The sequence below is a fragment of the Clytia hemisphaerica genome, unplaced genomic scaffold (assembly GCF_902728285.1).
Source record: "Clytia hemisphaerica strain Z4C2 unplaced genomic scaffold, Clytia hemisphaerica genome assembly, whole genome shotgun sequence".
Classification (NCBI taxonomy): Eukaryota; Metazoa; Cnidaria; class Hydrozoa; order Leptothecata; family Clytiidae; genus Clytia; species Clytia hemisphaerica.
Genome location: NW_027104090.1, coordinates 1,039,906 through 1,059,172, shown reverse-complemented (window position 1 = coordinate 1,059,172; position 19,267 = coordinate 1,039,906). Strand labels below are relative to the sequence as shown.

At 34.6% G+C, this 19,267-nt stretch overlaps 2 protein-coding genes across 2 annotated transcripts in view; one reads left to right on the top strand and one right to left on the bottom strand.

Moving 5' to 3' along the window:
* Positions 1–8,495: 8,495 nt before the first annotated feature.
* The window catches only part of LOC136812766 (DNA repair and recombination protein RAD54-like), a 71,458-nt gene continuing 60,686 nt past the window's right edge, over positions 8,496–19,267 (bottom strand). Inside the window, exon 27 of the mRNA XM_067069289.1 lies at positions 8,496–8,581. The gene's annotated coding sequence lies outside the window, so the exon portion shown is untranslated. The remainder of the gene's footprint in view (positions 8,582–19,267) is intronic.
* Positions 14,076–18,795, top strand: LOC136812713 (ZP domain-containing protein-like). Its single transcript, XM_067069238.1, has 6 exons — positions 14,076–14,189; positions 14,589–15,086; positions 15,973–16,208; positions 17,023–17,191; positions 17,560–17,776; positions 18,444–18,795. The coding sequence occupies exons 1-6, from the start codon at positions 14,114–14,116 to the stop codon at positions 18,793–18,795; spliced, it is 1,548 nt and encodes a 515-aa protein (XP_066925339.1). The 5' UTR covers positions 14,076–14,113.

The window sequence follows — 19,267 nt, the reverse complement described above, 5'->3', positions numbered from 1 at the left end:
AGAATCTACCTTTGGGCAGAGGAAAACAAAAAACTCAACAAAGAGCAATCAGGATTTAGATCAAAAAGAAGTACTATAGACAACCTATTCCAACTGATAAACGACTTCCAAGAATCTAAAATAAAAGGAGAACGTATGCACGCAGTTTTTGTAGATTTCGAAAAGGCCTTTGATAAAGTAAATCATAGTCTTCTTCTCTTCAAATTATATAAACTCGATCTTCCACAATACCTTCTTTATATCTTACACTCATATCTGAAAGAAAGGAAAGCATATATTAAACACTGTGACTTCGAGTCATGTATCTTTGATCTAAAGGCAGGAGTCCCCCAAGGATCCTGTCTTTCTCCTATTCTCTTCTCCCTATTTGTCTCCGACATCCCAAAACCCACAAAGAAAAAAATAAAAATGTCCCAATTCGCTGACGACCTTGCAGCTTGGGAAAGATATAAACGAGTCAACGAATCCTCACTGGATGAATATATGGAAGTTCTGTTCGAGTGGTTTGAAAAATGGGGTCTGGTGGTTAATCTTGAAAAAACCAAACACATAAATTTTGGCAACAGTAAAATTACAATCTGGATAAGAAATGTTAGGCTAAAAAAAGACACAGAAATCAAATTTCTCGGTCTAAAGATCAACAAACAACTCAATCTGATCAGTCACACCACAGACAAGATCAATAAATCTTATCAATTCTTAAACTTCATCAGAACCCTTAAAAACCAATATAACATGAAAAAAAATAAACTCCTTATGCTCTATAAAAGTCTATTAAGATCAAGACTTGAGTATTCACATATTTGTCTCCTATCTCTCTCAAACGCTCAATTGTACAGATTGGAAAAAATTCAAAACCAAGTTCTACGTATAATTCTAGACAAACCTAGATGGACCAGAATAACCAATATGTACAAAGAAGCAAACATAACATCACTAGAAGATAGATTCAAACAACTAGCAAAAAACTGGTTTGAAAAGGCGCGCCTAACAGAACATCACCCTCTAAATAACTTTAATTATATAAATAGACAAAACCCAGATAAAAAAACACTATATGAAATATTAGCCACAATCTAATTATCTTTTTTATTTTCTCATTTTTCATTTTTCATTTTTCATATTTCATTTTTTCATTTTCCATCCTTCTTTTCTCTTCTCTTCTCTCTTTCATTTTTTCATTTTTCCTTTTTCATTTTTCATTACTCGTTATACACTATCCATTATTCATTATTTTATTATTATTTTATTATTCATTATTATTATTACTATCCTACACGATTCATCATCGCTAAACGATAACGTTAACCACACCTTCTAATCCCTCTCCTCTCCTCCTATCCTCTCTGTCAACAAAAAAAAAATAAAAAAGGCTCTTATGTTAGATCGTTCAAGTGGGCTGGATACAGAAACATAAAAAATAAACAAAAATCACACACTCACAAACCTCACTGGGCAAAGGTAGCTCAAAGAGCTACAAGTCCCCCCAACCACATCACATTCTCTCATTTGGGAAATTAAGACTTCATCAAAATGATAAAAAGAACCCGATTTTATATTTTGTAAAAACTATCATCATAAAAAGGATTTAAATGAGTGCTGTGTTATAAAATGTCGTAATTGTAATTTTTATGACCTAACTTGATCTCTTTTTGTTGTAAAAATTAACTTGAAAAAGATACCTTGTCGTAAAAAAGCCTTTTGTTTCTAATGTACATATAATTCGAATCCCTTGAGATAGTTATAAAAACCTAATTAGCAATCTTGGAAAAAAGTTCAGTCAGTCATTTTGTTCTGATATAAAGAGTTATCTTTTGGATGAAAAAAGTTTGGTGTGATGACTTTGTCATGCTCATATTTCATGTTTCAAAGTTTGTCAAATTTCCCAATGCTATTTGGAATTTTTGTTTTGGGATTCTCGTATGATTCGATTGACCTCTTTTCTTCATTAACATTTTGTTAACTCGTTATTAATTCTCGTTAGTTGTATCGATTTTGACCTGTTCTATTCGTTATTTCACTTGACTTTACTCAATTTATGGTAAGTGTGTAAGCATTTAAACTTAATTTCATTGGATTATATTTATATACTCGATTTTTATTCGGAATTTTAATTTTCAACTAAATTAAGTATGGATTACCTCTTTTCTTCATTGATAATGTGTTAACTCGATCTTATCCATCATATTAATTCTCGATTTTTTATCTGTTCCATTTTTTCGGACTTTTTAATCCGTTCAGTAAGTGTGTAAGTATTTTCATTTAATTTCATTCGATTCTTTACTCGATTTTCTCGACTTTTTTTCGGAATTTTAATTTTTTAATTTGATTCGATTGATGAGCAAGTTTCACAAAAAGCTCAATGAAGGTCAATAAAAGAGAGTTTTCTTCTGAATGTCGAGGCAAATGAAGTTTAACTGAGCTCGATGTATGGATAACCTCTTTTCTTCACTGACATTGTGTTAACTCGATTTCATCTATCATATTATTTCTCGATTTTTCATCTGTCTTATTCGATAATTTAATCGGATTTTTTACTCGACTTGGTAAGTACGTAATATTCTGAATTATTTCATTCGATGTTTTACTCGAATTTTTTACTCGATTTGGTAACTATGTAAGTATTTCAAATTAATTTCATTCGATTCTTAATTCGATTTTCTAGACTTTTATTTGGAATTTTAATTTTTAATTTAAACTGATTGATGAGCAAGTTTCACAAAAAGCTCAACGAAGGTCAATAAAAGAGAGTTTTCTTCAGAATGTCGAAGCAAATGAAGTTTAACTGAGCTCGATGTATGGATAACCTCTTTTCTTCATTGACATTGTGTTAACTCGATCTTATCTATCATAATATTTCTCGATTTATTATCTGCTCTTTTCGATATTTTACTCGGACTTTTCACTCGGCTCGGTAAGTGTGTAGCATTTTGAATTATTTTCAATCGATTTTTTACTCGAAATTTCTCGACTTTTATTCGGAATTTTAATTTTTGATTTAAACTGATTGATGAGCAAGTTTCACTAAAAGTTCAATGAAGGTCAATAAAAGAGAGTTGTCTTCAGAATGTCGAAGCAAATGAAGTTAAACTGAGCTCGATGTATGGATTACCTCTTTTCTTCATTGACATTGTGTTAGCTCGATCTTATTTATCATAATATTTCTCGATTTTTTATCTGTTCTATTCGATATTTTACTCGGACTTTTCACTCGGCTCGGTAAGTGTGTAGTATTTTGAATTATTTTCAATCGATTTTTTACTCGAAATTTCTCGACTTTTATTCGGAATTTTAATTTTTAATTTAAACTGATTGATGAGCAAGTTTCACTAAAAGCTCAATGAAGGTCAATAAAAGAGAGTTGTCTTCAGAATGTCGATGCAAATGAAGTTTAACTGAGCTTGATGTATGGGTAACCTCTTTTTTTCATTGACATTGTGATAACTAGATCTTATCTATCATCATAGTATAAGAAGGCCGCGGCTGGAATGATAACATCTGAATTTCTGTTGTTCTATCTCTGTCGTATTTGATGACTATTTGTTGATCAAGAAATCAGTAATGTAGCATCTTTAGTGGTAAATTTTATTAGTTTGTCGTTAATACTTACTTCTCAGTGCGTTCTTAGACATTAATGATATGCCCTTGATAATACACTTGTATTATAAAATCATTGTAAAGGAAAAATAAACACTAAGAAATTTAAACAAGCACAAAAATGACTGGACTGAAAGAACTCAAAAATTAATGAGGTGCCTCGAAATGCCTTCACAATATTTCAGTGAAATCTTTTTAGAAATCAATGAAAAAGTAAATCAAGATTTTACTGTGAAAATTTCTCACCTTCAAAATTTATCATTTAAACTAACAGGAAAGTTGTCATCTTGAATATAGTTCTTATAATTTCGATTTTGGCGAAAAACTATTGTTTGCACAAAACACCCCTAAAATATGTCCAAAATTAGTTCAAGTGTTCTATTGGGTACAAATTCAAAGATATCTAGAAACAAAAAACTTTTTGTGAAGTAAAATAAGAGAAAAATTTCAAAAACTATCTACCAATAATAAACTGAGCATCTTGATGTTCTTATAAAGCTCGGAGACAGAGATGGAACAGCAATTAACTGAAAAGACAATGTGGTACATATTCCAGCCGCGGCTTTCTTATACTATGCTATCATCATATATCTCGATTTTTCATCTGTCTTATTCGATAATTTTACTCGGATTTTTATTCGATATACATTATATACGTACATTATTTTTTTATTTTTTTACATAAATTATAGTTTTGGTTCCTGTCCAGCCATGGTTACCATTTGACTTAACTCCAGCAGTTTGACAATGACAATCTTACAAAGATTTGAAGCTTGCAGTCATTGGACAATATTTAAATGTATATTTCAAGTAATTGTGGATGCTTGCGTAAACAGAAATTCAACAAACTCCAATTATCTTGTCTTTTTTCTCTAAAAACCTCTTTAACTCGATCTCCCCTAAAACCTTAAAACATGATATTTGGGGCAAATAATTCGATTTTTTGTCGATGTACAGTACATACTGTTAGCTCCTTTACCTTAGTCGGAAAACAAATGTAAAAATGCGACATGATCGATTGAGCTAGCTATTTCCTATTTCCAAAGACTTTTTCTCGGGTATGGCTTGCTGTAATAATATATTAGTCGCTTCAATCTACATATTTTTGGACCTATTTTACTCAAACAGTTGGAAAGAACCCAGAGCAACCTGCACCACTTTTTGATTTTAGAAGAATGGAAACATACGGTTTCTACAAATTATGGTTATTTTGTTTCAGAGATTGATCAAAAATGAATTCATTTAACGCTAAATATAATTACACCACCGTATCAATATGTTATACTTTTTTATGAGAACCTCTCCTGTTCATATTTTCAGATCTACAATCATGGATAAAAACATTCCTGCGAAATTTCAAACACCACAAATGATTATTAAGTGCGTTAAACTACAGTTGGAAAGTACCGAACCCCTCCAAAATCGAAATATTCAATGAAAGAAAGTTGAAGTGTGAAAAATAGCAATTCTCGCCCGAACTTTAAATTCTAAAAACGTTACAATACACTAAAATCTCAATATCTTTCGACCATAATTGTAAATTACTGTGGTTTAGACCTCATACCTTTACCTTACTTACTAGTCCATCTTAAAAACTTGTAGCTCGACATTTTCAAGCTCTGTTTTGTTGATAGTTTCTTCTCATAAGGTAAACTATGTATCGTTTATTTTCGGCAGTTGACCATTACTCACTGTATTTTATTGCTTTTCAGCTTTTCCCGTTTCAATCGTTCATTGCACTGGCTTGTTACTTGTGGTTTAAAGAAAACCACAAGCGAATATTTATAATATAGTATAAATAAAATTGCGGACGATGTTGCCAATGTCTTGTGATCACCACAAGGCGTTTTCTAGGGGTACGGTATATTGTTGATGTGTGCGCCTTGGGTGGATGATTGGTCTGGTGGGGGAGGGTTGGTGGATAATAGAAACTTAGAAACTTACTTATTAATACTTTAGTCTTTCAACTATTTGAGTTTCTTTCTGGGAAATGATACTAAAGACATATATTTGTTTGAGTTTCTTGAATATTTTGACTTTCATAGAAAAGAGTGTCCGGGTCTTAGTGCACCATTGCTCCAGTGGTCCAATCGGACCTTGAACTCTTTTAGGACACACAACCATGCCCTAAATGAGCCCCCAGGGTGGGGTTGAGCCGCTGCACCGTATTTACCCGGTCGTTAGTATGTACTGACTTGCATGCAAGACCAGCAACTGACTAAGAGCGTAGGCAGTGAGGAGTTTTGGCTCAAAAAAAACATTGGTGTGTCAGTGGAGGTCCATTTCACCGGTATCGAACCCTATGTCCATAGTATGCCGTCTCCGTATGTGTGAAAAGGCTTATCGTGACACGCGACCAGAGCAATGATACCTAATTGGGGGGGTTGAAAGCGCCATAAAACAGCTTGTGGTAAATTGTATCATCAAATGAGTTATCGAGGCAGTCGCTTAAAAAAATGCCTTGGTTATCTTTAAAAAAGTGTCCGGTATTTCAAGAAAGTTGCATGTTAAGTTGGACGTTTTATTTAAGAAACTAGTTTTACCAAGCAGCCTCAATGTTCTTAAGAAATCGGCCTTTTGAGCCTTAAATGTTTCTTATATGTTTCTAAACTTTTTGACATAATCAGCCTCATGGAAGACTGAATTAGAAGGTTCTTAAGAAAAACCGAATTAAAAAATGTTATTTTATCATTCTCAGCCTCAGCATGTTTCTTAGATGTTTCTTAGTTTTTAGGCATTCTGAGCCTCATGTTTCTTAAAAGTGTGTTTCCTAAAAAAAACGTGTACTGATGTAACCAGAGAATTTCACGGTTGATGGAGCAGCGGGTTATTGACCGTTTTTCGGACAGAATGTGGCGGAATAGATCTTATCGAAGTTTTTGATTTTCCTAAAAAAGCGATGCATTGTGGATTGTTTTGTGAGTATTACAATAGAATTCCCTCGAGGAATTCCTAAGAGAATTCTATTGCAATACTCCCGAAACAATCCCACAATGCATCGCTTTTTTAGAAAAATCAAAAACTCCGATAAGATCTATTCGATGAAAGTTTGAACAGAATACTGACGGAGACGTAAATTTGAGCTGTTTTAGTACAGGATTAAAAAAGGAAATCAGAAAATTATATATAGGAATATAAAAAAAATTAGTTTATCGATATTTTGACGAAAAGGATTTTGGTTCTTTCTTCGGTAGTAAGAGAATTAGAGGGATAATGAAAGAAGGCAGAGCTGTGTACACTGTTTTGTGAGGCAAAGAGTGTTTTTTGACCAAAAATAGTCTGTAAATTTTACAAAAGAGCAAAAATTCAAAATAGAATGAAGAAGTTTTAGGGAATTGATAAAATTTCAATTGGAATTTCGAGTCATATATTTCATTCTCAATGCAAAATTTGTATTTTACACCCATAGAAATATAATAACAAAATTGAAAATTTTTGCTTGTTGAATATACAACTAGATCATTAAAATATTATTTACATTATTGTAAAATTTCCTGAAATATATATCGCCTTTGTCTTTTTGCGTGTCCAATCTTCGGTTCCGTAACATTGGTTCTGTGAAATGACAGTTTCAATCATAGGCTTAAAAAGAATAAGAGAAGAATTTTTTGAAGAACGAGCTCAAGCTTGTTCGCCTATTTGCTATTTGAACACAATTTGGCTGAATTTAATTTAGAGATTTAAGAATATTTATAAACCATCCGCCAGCAGCACAACGTTTTTTCGACGTTTATCTAACGCTCACAACGTCCATTTAACGTTAGGTGAACGTTGAAAGAACGTTGTGTGCCAGCTGGGATGGCTTGAATTAATTTTGGAGCGAATAGACCTTTTCATAAATTACATCACGAACATCACTTGCCTCGTATTCGAACAATTGTTGGCTGCGTTTAGACCAGCCTGGCATTTGTAATTGCTTGCAGTATTCTTTTGAATTCTATTGTTCCGCGAAATTGTTCGGTTTGTCAAATGCCTAATGATGCCAGCGTGTTGGCATTTCGTTGGCATTTGAAATGCCATTTTGAGTAAAGGAATCCCCTTTTCTGGCATTTCAAATCAAACAAAGGAACCAAAACAAAGAGAAAAAATGACATTTTTGATTTTTTAAAGTATTTGCACGTTTTTTATTCTATAGTTTTATTCTACAGTTCTTTCTACAGGGTGTCCCTAATAAAAGTATCGAGTTTGAACATGCGATTGAGTAAAAAAGTTTGTGTGTGTTATCGCTAAAATATAAGAACGTTCTCCATCACATAGGCTCATTACATTATTGTTACGTAATGACAAAGAAAAAAGAGGGAGAGCTTAAAATACAATTTTGTGAATACACACTTAAAACTTTCTACTCAATCGCATGTTCAAACTCGATACTTTTATTAGGGACACCCTGTATAGATTGTAAAATTTGCAAGACTTGCCATAGCCTAGCCCTACGGCAAAAAGTTTCAGTCTTAATGACTGCAGTTTTTGAGAAATTCCATGCTTTTCATTGTTTGATCTGTCAAAGTTGAACTTGAGGGAATCACCTTTTCAGTAAAGACTCTAAAAAGACGATTCCTTAAATGCCATGACAGAAAATACAATGGAAAAGCTATTAAAATCGAATCCCTCATGAGCAAATGCCAAATTACAAATGCCAGTTGGTCTAAACGCAGCCATTAAGGTGATTAAATCCCTTGAGACATTAAATGATTTTTTTATGAATAGTAATTTTAATAAAATCCGTTCATTACCATGACAATAACTTCAAAACGAGGCAAGTGATGTTTGTGACGTAGTTTATGAAAAAGTCTATTGATACCATTTGTTGAATAATCTAGGTGCAAGAAGAGAGGCGAAAGCATTTTCTTTTGGTAATGACGAACTCCATCCCCGTCCTTTAAGTTCGTTTGTAATATGATTCTGATAGCGCCCATCAAAAGGTATGCGATTGTATCACGCTCATTAGAGTAAAATCAACAAGCTGGATGCTGAATGGACGTACCTGATGATGAAAGTTAGATAGCAATAAGAAGAAAAATGAAAAAAAATCAGTCAGAAAAATATAGCGTTTGGCAAAAATGCATAACGCATTAAATTCATCATTGATTGTTGTTGGGGGTGGGGGAGTGGGAAGGAGAGTAGGGAAAAAGAAAGAGAAAGTTCCGATTGCTGCAAAAATCAGTTTTATTAACAATTAAATCATGCTTGATGGTGAGCATTGTAATCAATGTTTGAAAAACATAGAGATATAAGGGAAAAATCCAATGAAAATCTGCAAGAACGGCGATTTCCGGAATTTTCGGCCGGATTATTTTTTTTTCTCAAAAATCGAACTCGACAATGTTTTCAGCATTGCTAATACACATATTTATGCACAACAACAGAAAAAACTAATGATGAAATCTCCAGAAAATGCCATAAAACCAGTTTTACCGGCATATTTCCGGCATTTTCGCCCGAAAAAGTATGTTTATAGAAAATTGGGCTCTGTCAAATTTTAAGTATTGCCATTTTGCATCAGTGTGAACAATTTCATGAAAAAAATAAAGTATAGCTCGAGAAATTCAAGAAAACCGTTTTACCGGCAACTCTCATCCGTTCTGGCGATTTTTAGAAAGTCCGGCTTCAAAAGTCAGTTTTATTGACAAATTGGATTATGCTTGATGGTAACCATTGTTATCAATAATGTTTTTGTTTTAGGTATTGCTGTTTTGCATCAGCGTGCAAAATTTCATGAAAAAATATACGGTACACCTCGAGAAATTCATAAGAAACCGTTTTGCAGGCGATTCTCATCGGTTCCGGCGATTTTTAGAAAGTTCCGGCTTCAAGAATCAGTTATATTGACAATTAAACCATGCTTGATAGTGGGCATTGTTATCAATAATGCTTTTGTGTGAAAAAAAACAAATAAATGTAAGGAAAAAGTCAATAATAAAAATCTACAAAAGCGGCGATTTCCAGGATATTTCCTGCATTTTCGGCCGGAAAAATATTTTTCTAAAAAATCGGACTTGGCCATGTTTTGGGCATTGCTATTACGCATCTTTGTGCAAAATTTTAGAAAAATAATAATGGTGAAATCTCGAGAAAATGCCAAAAAACCGGTTTTTCCGGCATATTTCCGGCATTTTTGGCCGGAAATGAATTTTTTTCGAAAATCAGGCTCCGTCACATTTTGGGCATTACCATTTTGCATCTTTGTGCCAAAAATCAAGAAAAACTAATGAGCCAATCTTGAGAAAAGTTGGTAACGAACTAACGAACGAACGAACGAACGAACGAACATTAGTTAATTTATAGGACCTCTACCCCACTGGGGTAGGTCCCAAAAGTGGTGCTGGGCGGTTCGAGGGAAATGAGCGAAAATTACCCTTCTTACCTTACACTTAGCCATGAGTGGGACCATAAATATCTTTTAAAACTGACCTTTTAAGATTTAACATTATGGAGATTTTTGTTGGCCTTCTTCTCAACCTATCGCCTTTGAGCATAATGGTCGATATAGAGAGCAGATATAGATGGGTTTTGATTTTTTGAATTTAAGCTCGACCCATAATGACTTATGAGCTTTACTTGTAAGGCGACAATTTCTTTTCACATCCAAACGATTCGAAAAATAAACCATAGTACCACCACCATGGAGGGTGCGGTCTAGCCTACAAGGTAAATACCCAGGTATAGAGATTTCACTATCAGTGATTGTCGAGTCAATTTTAGTCTCATTCAGACATGGAATATCAAATCTTTCTTGGTGAAGGAGAAGTTTTAAGAAATCAATCGATTTTAAAGTTTCTGAAGAGACTTTTGCATGTGCATGTATGGTAGGATGAGTTACACCCAGCACAAGAAACCATTCTATGGTTGATGGCAGGTTATTCTAACAGGCCGAGGGCCTGGGTTACTTTCAATATCACCAGATAGGAGAAGCAACATTAAGGTGTTCGCTCGTAAAGGTTTAGTAAAGCTTCACTCGGCGATTTTGAAATAGTTGAAACAACTGTGGTACATAAGCATGCGTTCTTGTTGAAAAATTCTAATTTCACGGCAACGAGTTCATAACAAAAAGAGAGGCTAAGCTACCGACCTGACATAAGAGTCGGCTTGCCGGATAACATCACAGGATTTTACATCATTAGTTTTAATTAACATGAAAACCATGAGGCTAATGAGAGTAATCATTTTTAAATTATTACGCGATCTCCGGTAGGCGTTTTTTGATAGGGCTCTTATCTAGGGGTATCAATTATCTGATAATTAGACATTTTCACACCTGCAATCACAAAAGTTCTGAGGGCAGTTGTGATTACGCAAATGATCAGAGGGTGGAAAATCACTGATTTCTTTGAAAAATAATTCTAGGAAGTTAAAGAGTGTCCTAATCGCATTTTCAGGACTCATTAGACCTATTGTCCCCTTTATATGCAATATTTTCTAGGAAGCAGAGATTTTCAACACCGTAGTGATGAACATCTTTGCGAGGAATAACCGCATTTTCCACGCTAAAGTGATTACACTCTTTTGTTATAAGAATGGTGTAAATTCATTTCATCATGGATATTCTTAACTTTCTTGGAAAAATCATCCTAAAATATTCTTACAACATTTTTAGGTTAGGATACTAATTCAGACTAGATTTAACATTTAGTACATACGTCTCAAGTATGAATTGGCACTTTTGTAAAAGGAGTGAGCCTTACCTGGGGGTAATTGACAATTTATAATTGAAAATGCTGAAAATGGCATTCTTAGCTTGAGTAGCAAAATTCCATGATGGTGATATTTTTAGTGTTATTCTTAATTTTTTTACCATTTTCATCATGGACATTCTTATAAAGTGTATTCTTATATAAAAAAAGCGTGTAACAAAACTAATAAATAATACAGGATTTTCAGGACTGAAGTGATTAACATCCTGGCCTGATAACTTCAAATAAATAAGAAAGCGTATAAACATAAATAATCATAAATCAATCAATAAATCAATAAATCTTTGAAAACGAGGCTCACAATTATTTTCTGCATTTCGAGAAGAGTGTATTCATTGTTACGGATTGTATTTTAAACGAGTGAAGGGTGGGATAGCGGCGACCTGATTAAAGGATTTGTGACCATTCCTATCTCGGGTGTTGAAAACTTTTGAAAATGTTTTTATCGAACGATTTGAAAGAAAGAAACCTTTACTATCTTTCAACATAAATAACTCAATAATTAATCTTGTCATTGAATTTATTCTTGACTCTGAAAGGTTTAGTGGTGCCTTATTTTAGTTTGATTATCTCCTTTCATAGCTCTAATATATATTTTTTTCCTTTTAGAGATGGTTTTTCCTTTATTTTATAGCTTAGTACCCTAGCGATATCACTTAGTGCCTTGCAGGCGGGGTGAGGAACTATCTATTTTTCTGTGTTCGTTTTGTAAGTAGTATATGTTCGTAAGTGTAATGTAGTTTCTCGAATTATATAGCAAAAAAAGAAAGAAAGAAAGAAATTAGAAAAGAGAGGCATCACAAAATGACACATTAATTAAATTAGTTTCAAAATGATATAACATATTTTCATTGAAGTTAGTATTGCCCTTCCGTGACTTATTCGAAATCCCTCATTTTTATTTTATCAAACTGCAAACTGTTGATAAATATCACTAAACCTGTTTTTTAATAATGTGCATTGTAATACGTATGGTATGTATGGCGCATAATGTTATTTTTATGTACTTTAAGGCCTTTTTTTGAACGTCATTTAGACATTGTGCCATCATAGGATACGTAAATTCGCTGCTTGTTTTCATAACTGTCATATTTCATTCGACTATGAATTAACCATGCGCGTTTTTTATAAGAACAAACTATATAAGAACATAAGGCTTCGATGGCCATAAATTATCAAGAACGAGTTAAGAACATTTTAAAGTTTTGTGGACTCTAAATATACCCAATCTCTTAGAAAAACAGACAAAAATACTGACAAAATGGTGAAAACAAGAACATGTTAAGAACATTTTTAAGCTTAAAACTCAATAAGATAAGAACATCCAACGGCTTCAAAATTGTTGTATGTTCTTATATTAAAAAAGGTGTATTCCATTTGACAATGACTCATTTGGGCTTGTCTCTTACCATATTAGTTATATATCAGTTTAAAAAAAAGTTATGTAATTTGTTAGATAGTAAATCTCTCTCTAAAGTCATTAATAATTCTACCTCCTGTGATCGCCGGGATGAATTGGTGACGGATGATTTTTTCAATTGGTTGCAGATACGCTTCCATTTCTGGGATTGTTCGTATGAAGTACGAGAAGCGATGTTGGTAGCCGCTTGTGTAACATGCATAGACTGCTTGTGGTTGAATTACCAAATTTTTATTACCAAATCATACTGCACGGGATCTAATCGTGGGGTATTCGTACCTATAAATATTTCTGTTTCTTGTGTATACAAAGTTCAGTCAAGTAGCTGCGGAATTCGGGACAAGGCTATACCTGAAGATAGTTTCTTTTGTAGAATTTGAATTTTTAAAGGTACGAAGTTATGGAGATCTTAGAATGGGTCCGTACCTAAACTTTTCTGTCCTCGGTGAAATTTCAGTTTTAAAGATGGTTATGGCTGAAGTTTAACACAAGGAAGGCCTTTAATTTCGTTGTATGAATGAAAACCATTAAGTTATATTTGTATAAATCTCATCCAAAGTGATTTCATAATAATGATAATAACTATAATTAATATGTAATTTTCAAAATTATCTCTAGAGACCTGAAATAGTTAAATAATTCTACTATAAGATAATTATCCAGATTCCTTTTGTAATTGGAGTCACGTATGAATAAGCTAAAGAGGGGGGTCTGGAGTGCACGACTCGGAAAAAGTCGAGTGCAGGTGCAAAATTTGAGGTTTTCAGGTGCAAGTTCAGACGATTTTTTAATATCAAGTTTTGGAGGCATCGATGACCAAAATATTAAGAACAAATTAAGAACATTTTAAGGCTTTATCAACTCTCAATTTTCAATGATAGTTACGAAGTTTTGTACAATTTATTATGCGGGTCCGTACCTAAATATTTGTGTCACTTGTGTATACAAATTTCAGTTAAGTAGCTGCGGAATTCGAAACACCATACCTGAAGTTTCTTTTGTAGAATTTGAATTTACAAAGGTATGAAGTTTTGGAGATCTTATCATGGGTCCGTACCTAAACTTTTCTATCCTCAGTGAAATTTCAGATTTAAAGATAGTTATATGGCTGAAGTTTAACACAAGTAATTTCGTTGTATGAATGAGAACCATTGAGTTTAAATCCTGACTAAAATCTTCCCATTCATCAAATTAAGTTTGACGCTAAATTTTACAAAATTGATCATTCGCCAAATTAAATCCACGCCAAAATTAATCCACTGGATGTTGCCACTAAAAAAAACCTGTATCTTTTCTTATTAAGTTTAGACCAAAATTAAGCTCACTGTTCTTATAAATAATAACAAACTTTTTTCTATTTTAAAAAGTGTATATTTGAAAATTGATCAAAATAAATTTGAAAAAGATGACGGTATATCAATGTCTAGGCTTATTTATGCTCCTTTGTCAACTCTCCCAGTTTACAGCTGTGCAGGGATTATGTAAGTAACTTTTTCTACATATTTTATGTTTTCTTATAAACATTTAATTTATATAATATAAGCATTATGTATATCTAGGCTCAGATATGGCAAAAATATAAATGCGTAGTTAACCCAGGGGAGAGGGGGTACTTGTGACTAAAACAACAAAAATGACAAATTTTTACTCTAAAAGGTACAATTTTGGATTTTTTGCATGCTCGAACATCACTTCGCAAACCTAGTACACCCCCCCCCGCGATATTGAACTAATTAATGAAAATATTATGGCGGTGGAGGTATTGGCCGGCCTGGACTTAAGAGCCTGTAGTAGATGGATACAGTATTTTTATTGCTGCACGAACAATAAATAGACACAGGTAGTATGTTCTTATAATTTGAAATTCTAATTCTTTTCAGCTGTTCCTACGACCACCACAACAACAGCTGCTCCTACAACCACCACCACAACAACAGCTGCTCCTACGACCACCACAACAACAGCTGCTCCTACAACCACCACCACAACAACAGCTGCTCCTACAACAACCACCACAACAACAGCCGCCCCTCCTACAACAACCACAACAACAGCTGCCCCTACAACCACCACCACAACAACAACAACTGCCCCTCCTACAACCACCACAACAACATCCACCCCTCCTACAACAACCACCACAACAACAGCCGCCCCTCCTACAACAACCACAACAACAGCTGCTCCTACGACCACCACAACAACAACAACCACGACCACAACAACAGCCGTCCCTCCTACGACCACCACAACAACAGCCGTCCCTCCTACGACCACTACAACAACAGCCTCCCCTCCTACGACCACCACAACAACAGCCGTCCCTCATACAACCACCACAACAACAACAGGCGTCCCTCCTACAATCTCTTCATCAGGTACTTTTGATTATCTGATCGTTAAGGGGCATTGTTATTTCGCGATACTAGGACTGAAATGAATATCTCAAACACCTTTATAAACCCTACACTAAGCTCCGCCTATGATCGAAGTGATATCATTGAAGAAGAAACTATTGAAGCGTTAAAAGTTTGCCTAACGTCCAACGGGTCTACAGTGCACTTTTTCAAAAAATCTTTATCCAGCTGGCACACAACGTTGTTTCAATGTTCATCTACTTTCGGGTATCTAATAACCGTCCCCCCCTAATTAATTTTTCGAAAATTTTCCACCCAGGACATTTTTATTCCAACCCCCTGCTTATTAATTTTTGGGAAATTGTTTTTGAAAATTCCCTCTTTTGTCCTAATTCAGCTGTATTAGCCTCCTTTTCAAAATTTTTCCACCCAGGACATTTTTGTTCCAACCCCCCCCCCACCTTATTAAGTTTTGAGATTTTTTCCACCTCCCCCCCTCCGCTAATTCCAATCCCCTTGGCTATTAGGTACCCGAGAGTAATGTTTACAACGTCCATGTAACGTTAAAAACGAACGTTAAAACAACGTCACGTGCCAGTTAGATATGGAGCGTTTAATGAGTGAACGAGGCTCTCGTGCCTGAAACGAGGGGGTCTCAGTCTGAATCGCAGACCTTATAGATATACTTCCTTAGTTTGATTCGCAAACCTCGCTAGAGGATGAGAAGAAGCCTAATACTTCCTATATAAAAAACTTTCTCTATAAGAAACTCTTTTCACTATAGGATGAACAGAAGTCTAGGACCCAGTTCAAATCCTAGCTCCTTCAAATGTTCCGCTAAATTGATAAACAAGATACCACGTATTATATGATACCTGTGATTGAAAAAGGGGTTGTATCTATTTAGAACTTAACAACACTGTCTCGGTGAGATGTGATGACGAAAAGATGACCATTTTTATTCCCAAAAGTGAAATCCCGAACCTAGAAGGCGATATTTCTCAATACAATATTTCATGGAATGATTCTACTTGTGGACCAAGTGAAAAATCCAATAAAACACATTTGGTCATGGTGGCTGGTTATTCCTCTTGTGGCACTAAAGCTGTGGATGATGGGAAAAACGTCGTTTTTCGAAATAAGGTAACTAAGCATATAATCATTATTGTTTCTCGAATAATCTCTAAGACGAACACCGGTTGTAAAAACTTTATTAAAAACAATATTAGGTTCTCCTAAATATTTTAAGAGGAAATGCATTAAGAGAACTAATTTTATCGGGGAGCAAAAATTGTAAAAAATTTAGATTTGCCGAGAACTTATTATGTCGAGCAATAATTTTAATTTCAAAATTGTCGTAATTTTTCAAAGCATCCCCCTAATTTTTATATTAAACGTTCATTATAAAGTTAGAAGAAAGATCTTATGTTGAAAATAAATTGCCAAAATTATTTGTCAACGAATTAATTCTTCTTCGTAATTTTTGCTCCTATCGCCAAAATTAGATCCCTAAATATTTTCAATTTGGAAAAAGCAGTTTTGGGCTCTTCCAGAAAATGCCCATACAAGGCAGGTGGAGGATATAGTGTCCGCAGGGGAGGGGGTAGTGAGAAAAGTACAACATTTGCCTTATCTGGGGTAAACTAATCCTTGTCGAGGTGGGGGGGGGGGGCTGGACCTGCTGTCCGGGGGGAGGGTCAAAAGTCACAATGTCCGGGGGTAAATTTCCAAAAAATGTCATATCCTCCGCCCCCTCCCGTATTCAATTTTTTTCTGCAAAAGCCCTTAGCGGAATTGGACAAAGATTCTTAATACAATTTGTTTCCAAACAAGCATTTTTACTTTATATAAAAATTTGTCCGATTTTTTTGGACACACGGTATGTTCGAATTAGAGAAACTTGAACGACTTTAAACAATAAATTAAATAATAAATTTTCCAAAATTTTTTCTTTTAGGTTTCTATCAGCAAAAATACAACACATATTACTGAAAAACCTCATCTCGAGACAGCTAGTAGCTATGTTAGTAGCTATATTGCGGAGTGCCGAGTTCAGAAGCTAGTTAATGTTTCACAAGAAGATGGATTCAATGTTACAATGCCTGATTCGGTGGTTGCAAAAACAAGTAAGAAGACTGACTTATTGACCTTTACTCGACGTTTTTTCGTGACTTTTTTTACATGAATCTGCCAATAAGAACGTGTATTCCCGTCTGAGAGTTCAAAATCTAGTGAACCTGTCTCAAAAGGGTTCAGAAATCCAATGATTGTATTGACCTCTAGTAATTAAAATTTTTAAATCCAATTTAATAAAATATAAAGATCCCTCGTGTAAAAGTTACCAAAAACACAAAGATAGGGGTTACTCGGACAGGAAATTATATACACGAGACGCATTCCCTGCGTATCGCCTATCAAATGCATGTAGCCTACTAACTCCTCTCTGGCACCTAATAAGTCCAGCAGGGATGTAAAATTTCGGGATATCTTTCAGGTTCGACTGACGAATTCACCGTCTCGATGAATCTCTTCAAATCAGAAGATTTCAACAAAATGTTCAGCTATCCTGCTGTTATCGATATTACTGACCGATTCAATTTGGAAATCGAACTGGTAACTAGTTCCAGCCTCTTTATCATACCTCAAAATTGTCACGCAACGGCTGAATCAAATCGAGATAATTCTCTCAAAGAAGACATCGTCATAGACAGGTATTTAATGAAAACAGTAAAGGCTTGGGGACACGAGAATTTTTTTCGCGTTGGTGCAATGCAAATGCTCTATCCCACCAACCTGAAACGCTTTCTCGCGTCTTCACCTCATTTTTCTTTCTACCAATAAAAGTGAAACCTGACTTTTCTTCTTCCTGACTTTACGCTGACAAAATCAGCGTGTCTTCTGGGTATTTCCCTCACTTTTTGTCCCGTTAAACGGGATCCAGGGCCTATTCACCGCGATTTCCATGGACAAAAAGGGGTATGTAAGGAGTGGAGATTACGATCGGGAACTCTTTGTTTCAGCTAATGACCCCTTAGACCATGTTCATACATTAAGGTTTCTTATCACTTGAGTATAGATTTGGTTACGACAAGAAATGGTCATGTTCGTTTCGAGAAATGTTTCGGTGCAGTTTCGTTCCGATGAATAAAGTGGAGTGTAACTGATTCGATACGTTTTTCTTTTTAGCGTCTTTTTTTTTGACATTTCAAATTTTTGGTGTGCACGCAGGCTTTTAGAACGTTTCATTTCGAAACAATGTGGAACATCAACGTCTGAACATTACAATGTCTTAGACGATTTAGCCACCACTAATATCAACTTCTCGATCACATACAGCATAATTGATTTAAAACTTATCAACTATTCTCAATTTCTTAGATGTCCAACACCTGGTCACGATTTCCAAGAAGAAAAACCAGCTGACAACGGCAAGAAATTTCGATTCTCATTGAACACGTTCAGATTCAAAAACACGAACGGTATGGTCTACATTCATTGCACAGCTCACGTATGCATGAAAAACAGCACAGATCAAAAATGTCAATTCGGTTGTGTCCAAAATCAAAGGAGAAGAAGGAGATCAGAAGATCAGACAAGACTTTTTGTTGATTTGACCAAAGATTATGACATTCGAACTGGATTGATTGTTGTGCTACCAACCAACACCCAAGGTATAGAACTTTCATCAAAATTAAAACCAAAAAAGGTTGTACTTCCCAAAAGCGTTTAACACATTAAGTGCCATCCTTCCATAACTTCAAACACTAAAATATATCCAAACTTTATGAGTTTTAAGCCTTAAAATGTTCTTAATTCAACTATTTTGTGAGTATTTTTGTGCAATTTCCTAAGAAATTGGGTGTTTTTGGTGTTTTGGACTTTTAGAGTCCGTGAAGCCTTAAAATGTTCTTGACTTGCGTTCTTAATATTTTTTTACCATCGAGTTCGTGTGTTCTTATTTAGTTTGATCTTTCCTTGTGTTTAGATGCTACAAAGACCACAAGCAATCGTTTCAACGAAAAATCAACCGGAAACGATTTCTTTCAAAACAAAACAAACGTTATTTTGATCACATTAATTGTGATTATGACACTCGTCATCCTCGGTGCCGTAGCGTTTGTTTTCTATCGAAGAAGCACAGTTTTAACAAAAAATATGGCGATGAACACTGGGGTCAGTAATAAAGCATATCAAGTTGAGTA

What these genes read in the sequence shown, in the direction of transcription:
- LOC136812713 (XM_067069238.1), top strand. Translation starts at nt 14,114, where the DNA reads ATGACGGTATATCAATGTCTAGGCTTATTTATGCTCCTTTGTCAACTC. An exon ending in TACAGCTGTGCAGGGATTAT is followed by an intron (nt 14,190 to 14,588) that starts GTAAGTAACTTT and finishes AATTCTTTTCAG; the next exon opens with CTGTTCCTACGACCACCACA. An exon ending in ACGTCGTTTTTCGAAATAAG is followed by an intron (nt 16,209 to 17,022) that starts GTAACTAAGCAT and finishes TTTTTCTTTTAG; the next exon opens with GTTTCTATCAGCAAAAATAC.